Genomic DNA, 9,285 nt, shown 5'->3' on the forward strand with positions numbered 1-9,285 from the left:
GGGGATGCCACATGCCAGGCTCCCGCTTCCCCCATCCCCTTTTCTTCCCCTCACTTCGGGGGTGTTGGAACAGTTTGTATAGTGGGGGTTCTGAGAGCCATTGAGCCAAACTGTAAACTCTGAATATAATGGAAACCACTTTGCACCCCCAGTTCCGGCACCTATGCCTCAGTCCCACATTCCCCTCCCCCTGCACTATTCCACACACCCCTTCGTTCCCCACTGCCTCTTCTCCCCACCCTCCCTTACCCAGCCCCACCGCGGGTACTTGCTGTTGCACAGAAAAGAGGAAGGCTCCCAGTACACAGAAGCAGAGCACAACTGGCACTAGGACCCAGGACGGTGCAGTCTCCTTCAGATGGGCAGCTCTGGGCTCAGTGGCACATAACCTCATGTGTCCCCCTCCCCCCCCATGCCTTGCCTCTGTTTGGGGGAGCAATCCCCCCAAAAAATCTGCACCCATGGTCGTCCCTCTTCCCATGCAGCTTCCCTGCCGTTTTCTGCGGGAACACAGTCTGCAGAATTTCCCCAGGATTAACACTCTCAGTTCTTATTAAATAGCAATAGTCAGACGTACACGGTAAAAATGTAATGTACCAGTGCAACCTCCCTCCCCCATTTTATATATAATTGTATATTTAAACATGTGGATACATTCTCTCTGCATTATGAAGGATTGTTTCTTTCAATGGCAAATTGTAACAAGATAGTTGGAGGTAATTTAATTTTTTCCCTGCCCCATCCTGTACATTTTACATTTACCGTATATACTCGTTCATAAGCCGAATTTTTTTAGTAAAAAACAGAAGCACCAGAGACGGGGGTCGGCTTATGAACGGGTATAGCGAGGGAGAGGTGGGACACAGCCCCTGCCCCCAACAGAGGGAGCAAGGAGAGGCAGCCCAGCCAACAGAGCCATAAGGGAAGAGGCGGGGCCAGAGTCTCTCCGCTTCTGGCCATGCTGCTCCCCACCCAGCCTCCGAAGCAGCTGCAGCTCTGGGGTTGGCAGGCTGCAGCCCTGCCGCTTGGCCCCACCCTCCAGAGCAGGCTGTGGCTGCGCTGCCCAGGTGCCAGAACACGCTGCGGCCGAGCCGCCCGGCTCAGCCCACTGGAACATGCTGCAGCCGCGATGCCCGGTCTGGCCCGCCGGAGCACGCTGTGGCAGCGCTGCCCAGCCTGCTGGAGCAGCTCCAGCCAGGCCAGAGACATAGTCCCCTGGCCCTCCCCAGATAAAGTGGGAAGGGATAGGGAGAGTGTGGGGGTCCCAGGCTAGGGGTGGGATTATGTGGGTGTTGGTCACAGGGGTTACTCCGACTCCCAGCTTCTCACCCCCCAAAAATTTCCCCACCAGTTGCTGTCCCAGCCCTCAGGGTAAGCAGCTGGCGCGCCAGGACACTTTGTTTACTTAGGTTTATCTCCGTGCCTGCGGGCGCTCGAGGTAAACAAATCATCTCGGCCTATCAGCGGCTTATCCTGATGGCCCGGGAGCCAAAGTTTGCTCATTCCTGAATTATAGGGTCGGCTTAGGAACGGGTTATAAAAATTTTCCATTTTTACTTATCCATCTTGGGGAGGTCGGTTAATAAACGAACCAGCTATATACGAGTATATACGGTATATATCCAAGTTGTTTTAACTAAACTTGTATACTGTATAATTGGTCGACCTTGGCTATTTTTCTGTTTCAGATATTTTCACAATCCATTAACTATTAAAACTATAAAACATACTATGGAGCTGTTATGGTATCACCAAGTTGCTCTTTGGATTTTTTCTAACATGCGAAGTGGTGTGAACAAGTGGGATATTCCTATGGTACCAGCTCTAAGAAGATTAGTTTGAATATTTTCAATTTATTAACTGTTACACCTCACCATTTCAGGAAAACTGGTAACCAGTACAGCAAAGCCTGTGAGCCATCCAAGTTCTCGAGTACAAAGGTTAGCACAAATACTTCTTCAGTCTTGCTTTATTTCAGCTTCTGCAGATTCCTTTGTAACTTCTTTTGGGAAAGCAATTTCACAAACCCTCATGAATTAACTATTTGTGGTTCTTTTCCTCCTTTCTTGTACCTAGCAGTTCTTGACATTTTTTGTTTGTAACCTAGAGCCGTGGCCCGAGATACAGAGGGTTGTATGCTGGCATTAATGGGGCTGCAATCCAATCAGTGATAGCCATAGGCTAGTGCAGTGTTTTTCAAACCGTGGGGGTCACGACCCAGTATTGGGTCGCGGCTTGTTAGGCACTGGGTCGCTCTGGTCAGCATTGCCCACCGGGCCGTTGAAAGTCCCATTGGCAATGCAGCACAGCTAAGGCAGACTAGTGGCCAGCAGCAGGTCCAGCTTCTAGGCAGGGGCGCCACAGGGCTCCGTGCGCTGCCCGAGCACTGGCTCCTCACTCCCATTGTCCGGAAACCAGCCAATGGGAACTGGGGGGACCTGTGCCTGCAGGCGAGAGTCACGCGAAGCCTCTTGCGCGCAACCGCCTAGGAATCGGACCTGTTGCTAGCTGCTTCCAGGGCGCAGCACGGTCCGTGGCACCAGGACAGGCAGGAAGCCTGTCTCTGCATCCCGGCTGCACTGCTGACCAGGAGCCGCCGGAGGTAACGCTGCACCCCAATCCTCTGCCCCACCCAAACCTAGCCCTGAACCCCTCACTCCCAGCCCTACCTCACAGCCCTCACCCCCATACCCCAACCCCTCATCCCCAGCTCGGTTGAGTCACAGGCATCAAGAGTGCCAGATACATTTATTGGAGGGTTTTAAACGTATAATTGACTTTCCACACCTTACTGAGATCTTGAAGGATGAGGGGAAGGAACGTTAGGCTGGTCCAGCAGGAGAAGGTGCTAAATTTATTATTGTATTTTAAATAAAAAATAAATATGCTGAATCCATGAGCCTGTGTTAAAAGCTTTGAGTTAAAGGCTGCTTTTCTATATAAAGAAAAAAAGAAGGGTAAAACATCTAACTTTTGAAATCAAGCTTTATAAATATGCCACAATACGTCAGGAGGCTGTCCATTTTCAAGCGATTTAGGCAAGACTAGGAATTTACGCCTAAATGAAAGTGACAGGAGCTTATTTGAACATTTTCCCAGGCTGACCTGAAATAATCAGTTTAATTCACTGACTATAGTTAATCTTTCTGTTTAAGAAATCATTTAGTTATAAATGTGAAACATGTTTTTGATACATAAAACTCATCAAAACATTTAAGGTTGTTTTGTTTAATACATTTTTTTTTAATGCTTAATGCAGCTTGACACAAATCATGACCAAAACGTTAATTTAGTAAACAAGCAGCCTCACTCATCATTTTCTAACATACTAAAAATGTATGAGTATGAAAATATTAAACTGTATAATTGCTTAGCTAAATGTATGTAGGTACAGTGTACTTTCCTAGGTAGCAAAAAGATGAACCCAATCTAGGGTAAAGGCTCTCTTTAGTTGTAAATCAAGATGTTCTAATGGTTCTATCAGCCAATGAGAGAATGCCCCTTCCTTCTGAAAATAACTGAAGTATAAATGGAAAAGCTGATTAAAACGGATGATTTAAATCCAGTCCACCCTGATTAGCCTTCCCTATTGCAACTCTTCCAGGGAGGAGTTTGAAAAGACCACATGGGAAAGAGGGAGGGAGTAAAGGAGGAAATTAGGAGGGCAATAAATTGAGAGTAGAATCAGAAGAAAAAATGTCTCGGAAGTGAAGAGTACTCAGACTAAAATTACTTCTAAAGTACTGAATGAAGAGAAAAATTGAGTTAAAACACATTGGAAAGATGGAGGAAAACCTAAAGGAAGTTGAGTAAGTTAAATTTTCTGTTTCATAGTATGTTTGATGTAGATAAGACTACAATGAAATACATATATACCAATGTGTATACACTTCTGTTATTGTGCATGTAAAGTGGTGGGTGCTCCCTTCTGTATCTGATGGAGAAACACAGAGGCAAGATTTGAGACTCCATTGTTTTGGAGTATTCAATCATCTGCTTAGTCTTAATCAACATTAGTCATATAAATTTTACTTGCACCCTGTGAAGGGGGTAGTGTGTTACAGTTCCTGAAAGAAAGAGTGAGAGTTTCCACAGTGTATCCTGTACTTCATCTTAAGTTGAACTGAAATGACAAAAGAACTACAATGATCCACCCAGTTTTTCTCCATTGGCTTCATCAGCCCATTGATTGCTCATGCCCTTATCCAGTCATTTCAGTGTTCTTATAGTAAAACATAAAGGACATGCTACTGGACACAGCCCTTAGAGGGTTCATTTGTGCTCTCCCCCAAATACATATTTTCATTTGCAAGTTGAGCAAATGTTAAGCTACATTTACAGCACTGAGAAATAGCTTTAAAAGGACAGAAAACAGATTTATATTATGCAAGTTTTTCAATCAAAATTATGTTGCTGAAATATTTCTATCACATTTGTCAGGACTGGAAATTCAGACAGGAATGCCTGTGCAGACCTGGGAAGGAAATTGGAAGAGAGTTCACTTACTGTACCAGCAGAGCCCACAAGTTCAAATTCCAAACCGAATGAAAGCCACAGGAGAGTTCTTTGCTTTGATAGTGCTTTATCTACTCCAGGAGGAAATACTCAAGTTAAAAATACTAAGAGCTCATTACAAAAAGAAAGGAATGAAAATCCTTTATATGCAGTAGATTCTCCAAATGCTGCATCTGCCTCTGTTAAAACACAGTCCAACAAACGAGAGAAGGATAAAACGTTGCCTAGAATTCTATGTAAGGCTGAGATTGGTGGTAGCAGAAATGCAGCTGTGAAAGAAGCACAGCCTGAAAGAAGGGCTGTGGCTGCAGGACTCGTGTTAGATTCCTTTCACAAGACAACAGCGAATAAAGAGAATGAATTAAGAAGGGATGTTGATGAAAAACAAAAGAACCAGGATGCTGCAAAACTGTCAAATGGCCAAAAGAATGTTGGCCTTCGGAATGAAAAAACTGTTGCTTCAGTGCAGGAACAGAACAAAAAACAAGGATCACTGTCAAATGTGAATAGCAAAACTTCAGGATCTGTTTCCCTATCTTCAAAGGAGCCAAAAAGAGACCAAACCAAACCTTCCAACCACAGCCTTAGTTTGGCAAGTCCATTAACTAAACAAGCTGTGGAGATGTTACATGGCATTCAGTGGCACAGCCCTGCTAGCAAAGTGGTTGAAAATGGGGATTTACCAGTACCCCGTACACCATCAGGAGTTGGGGATACACATACAGAGGATATCTCAGACAGCGTAAGGACACCAACTTGTAGACGTTACACTGAAGAGAGTACAACCCCTAGAATAATGGTCCCTCCTGCTACTCCAGACTTGCCTGCCTGCAGCCCGGCTAGTGAAACAGGTAGTGAAAACAGTGTCAGTATGGCTGCCCATACATTGATGATTCTATCACGGGCTGCTATTGCAAGGACTAATACTATGACTCCCCTGAAAGACAACACACAACAATTTAGGTCAGTGAGAAGCACAGCAAAAAAAAGGAAACTGGAGGACTTGAATGAATGTGAGAGAAACTCCCGTTCTGCTAGTAAAAAGGAACTTCAGAGCTCTACAACACCAGTGAAAAAGAAGAAAATAAAGGCAAGTACATAAATTCATTTTTTATTTTAAAAATGTCAACTTAATTTTTTTTAGCACCAATATGTATCCAGCATTGGATGGTAAAGAGCTGTGAGCCCAAATCCCAACACCCAGTAAATGAATTCCTTGTATCAGTAACAAAGCTCCTTGAGCCCACTTTTCCTCATTGTAACTAACAAAATATTTCTTAGGATTCAGACCACCTCACACACACAGGAGCAACTCCCAGTAACTTTGTTGGCAACTGTGTATGAAGGTCAAATTAGCCTGTTAGAAACATACTCATTGTAGAAAAAGGAAACTTATTTTATACTAAAAAGACAGATCTGGAATGCAATCCCTTTCCCACAGCCTCGGTATAGTGATAGAGTCAGGACCTGGCATACTTTCTTTTTGCTACATTTGAAATATTATCTTTAATGAAACTTGGGAGTTTGAGCCATTGATGAATTTCAAAGGCATTATTTTAGATCAAGCGTTAAAGCAGTCCGTGTAAACTGTGATGGGACAGGATACATTCTGTAGCTTTTGTAATTTATAATACTTAGTCCTATAATATTTTTCACGCAGAGCTTTCAGTGGTTTACAAAGGTGCGTAAGCATGGTCCATATTTTACAGATGGGGAAACTTAAGGCAGAAACAAAGGGACTTGTCCAAGGCCACAGGACAAGCAAATGAGTTGGAACTGCAACCCAATCTACTCCCACAGTCCCTTAATCACACTGTGCATGGTCACTACTACACTGCTCAGTTTAAATACACGTGTACAATAATTTAATACAAGGATGTGGGACTCTCTGAATAAGTGTCATGTGTTTACCGCTTCAGCAGGTGGACGGGGAAGCATGAAGCAAAAGTAAGAAATTTGCAAACTTTTCCACCTCCATGATTTTGGTGTTTAACATGAGCCTTTCCTTCTCCCAACAGAAAAAGAAGCTGCCACATTGTTTTCCAGCTGGAATGGATGTGGACAAGTTCTTGTTATCTTTGCATTATGACGAATAAAATAGTTGAACTGTGACTATTTAAAACATGGTGTCGCTTTGTAAAGGGTGAGCTGCACTTTCAGTGCACTGAAGTTTCACTTTATAGCAAAATCATGCTCTTTCTGAAGCAGGTTGCTAGTTTGTAAATAGAATTCTAAGTTGGTATATTTTATTTTTGAGGAAGCACTTACAGTGATGTAGAGCCATTTATTTACAAAACTGTACAGGTAGACTTGTTTGGATAATGTAAGTATTGTACAAATGTATTGTGAGAAGAGTTGTAAACAATCAAATGTTCTTAGTTTGTTTCCTATAACGCCAGATGTTTATATTCTGCAAAGTTCTTTACTTACCCATCTAAATTGCTTAGTCACTTTGTGAATTTGAGGGCAGTGATTCTGTAGCTCAGCATTTCTAAGCCTTGCAGCACTGCTGATTTTAAACAAGGCAGTTGAGAGAAGAATTAGGAAATTAAGCTTTTGGATCATCTTTTACAGGTATTGGGGGTTCTCAAATCAGACTGTTGTTCATTTGTTTGTAGTAGCGTTCTCCCCTACCCCTCCACACCATGTTCTGTCAAAGGCTTTTTACTTTTTAAAACTGAATGGATGATACCCCGAAAGGAGAGAGTAATAGGCACAAACACAAGTCGTCTCTTCTTCTCCCCCCCCCCCCCCAAAGTGTACTATCTTCCAATAAAGTCGCCCAATAATTTTACAAAATTTTAAACAGCAGTTACCAGCTTAGCCAACCAAGTTCCCAAATGCAGATCTTGTTAGCCAAGATGGTATCTTCTGAAGTGCAGAAATTGTTTAAAATAGCGAAGTTTTAAATATTTAAAATTTTAATAGCCAGACTATATGTAGTTTTTCTTTCTCAACAGTGAAAAGGGGTTTAGTTCACATGGCTCAGGTCTGTATCCTCGCATATCAGTTGGAGCCCAGCCGTGCAACATTCCTCCATGATGTTGTATTGAGATGGAAGTTTTGGTCACTGAAATCCAAATACCCTAGCTAATTTAGTAAATGCCATGTACTCAAATGAACACAGTTGCTGCTGGGGGAAAAAAAAACCCAACCACCTGAAATAGGTAGTGAGTTTTGATTTAGGACCTAGCACAGAGAAAAGAACGGTCAATGACAGCTTGAGTAAAATAGTTCACTTGTGTAGGTAGTGAGTTTTTAGAGATTGTTAGAAATCTCTAACACTATTTCTGAACAGGGCACGTCTTCTCTCTCCTAGGTTTTCCACTGTAAGTTTACTTTTTGCTGGGGGGGTGAGTTGATGTAGTGGGACTAAAAATCGAAAATAATGGGAAAGATGATTCTTTCAACCCTATTTTGCATTGTCAATAAGGTAGCTTCTTGTTTCATCTACTTAGAAGGCTTTTAGCTCAAAATAAAGGTAGATGGTGCTGGTATCCAGTGGGGTAGTTCAACATAGTGATTAACAGAAGGTGGCAGGGCAAAGCTCCTCTGTATGCATCCTACAGATACAAATTAATAAAACAACTCTCTTGTGATCACTAGTCCTAATCCCTACTCTAAATGGTAGAAGGCCTAACTTGTTCTGCAGAATTTTCTTCACTGGCAGTGGTGTGTTTCCTCTTTGTTCTCAACTTGATATATTATTGAACAATGTAATAGTTTTCTTGTAAGACCTGTATGGTGACATGGCAATGTTTCAAATAGCATCCAAGGATTCCTAAGGAACCAATTATGCAGTAGATGTTTATATTAAACCCATCCACTCACTTAATACTGCATAGCATTTATGGCTTGAATAAACATTTTGGTTTTAATCCAGAAGTTTGTCTATTGATTGTGTAACAAATAGCTGTTTACCAAGCCTATGCTGGTATTCAGTTCACTTTCATTTTTGCTCTGCATCTTCAAAGGACTGTGTTAATGCTAAATGATCAGGTCTGTTTGCAGAAACAAAAAACCATTAAATGGCATAGCTGAATTTTCTTTTTTGGGAAGATGTTTTAAGAAACACTACACCTTTCTTGCACAAATGACTTAATGTTTCCAGTACCTATTTTACACAAAGCCTTCAACTTCCTTAATTCTGGAAAAATGATAGCTAATGGTGCCCCCAAGGGAAAGAGGCAGGCTTAGACTGAGGTTAAATAGAAATCCTTAACCTATAGTATTCTTCCTCTGAAGTATTACACGTAGTAAGCAGTCTTACTTTACTCTTATCAGTAGTATAGGCTTTTCTGGGGTGGACATGACCTATCGATAAAGAACAATATTCAAAGACATAACACTTGCAACTTGATATTCTTATAGAGTCAACTTCTGAAATTATTTGTTAGTCAGTCTCTAAAGGCTCAGAGGGCTTATCTAGCAAATGCCCACTCGAATTAGAATTTGTAGCTGATTTCACTCCCCCTCCCAAAAAAAAGTTAGATTGCAAGACTTGTGAAACTAATCAATTTAAAGCTGCTGTAAGGAAGGTAGCATAGTCATGACAGAGTGAAATGTTGCTGTGTAGCTGAGGGTTGAAGTTACTTCTGATTTTAAGTTTCATAGGTGCTTAGATCAATGTCATAATTTCCACAGACACAAAACTGATGTTTTAGTCAAGTACCTTGCATATGAGAACCAGTTATCTGCCTCACCTTTGAGTGGTTATTGCCAGAGACTGTTTCTTGACAAGACTAGGATACTGCCAAAATTGAATTAACT

General features: G+C 42.1%; 1 protein-coding gene across 2 annotated transcripts in view; it reads left to right on the forward strand.

The window, feature by feature from the left end:
• LOC123371133 (protein NPAT) overlaps window positions 1–7,896 on the forward strand; it is a 35,013-nt gene extending 27,117 nt beyond the window's left edge. For both annotated transcript variants that reach the window (XM_045018384.1, XM_045018395.1), the window contains exons 16-18: window positions 1,883–1,940; window positions 4,441–5,605; window positions 6,534–7,896. In XM_045018384.1, the coding sequence (XP_044874319.1) occupies window positions 1,883–1,940; window positions 4,441–5,605; window positions 6,534–6,611 (1,301 nt within the window). In that variant the 3' untranslated portion in view covers window positions 6,612–7,896. The remainder of the gene's footprint in view (window positions 1–1,882; window positions 1,941–4,440; window positions 5,606–6,533) is intronic.
• The last annotated feature ends 1,389 nt before the right edge of the window (window positions 7,897–9,285 follow it).

The sequence above is a fragment of the Mauremys mutica genome, chromosome 1 (genome assembly GCF_020497125.1).
Source record: "Mauremys mutica isolate MM-2020 ecotype Southern chromosome 1, ASM2049712v1, whole genome shotgun sequence".
NCBI lineage: Eukaryota > Metazoa > Chordata > Testudines > Geoemydidae > Mauremys > Mauremys mutica.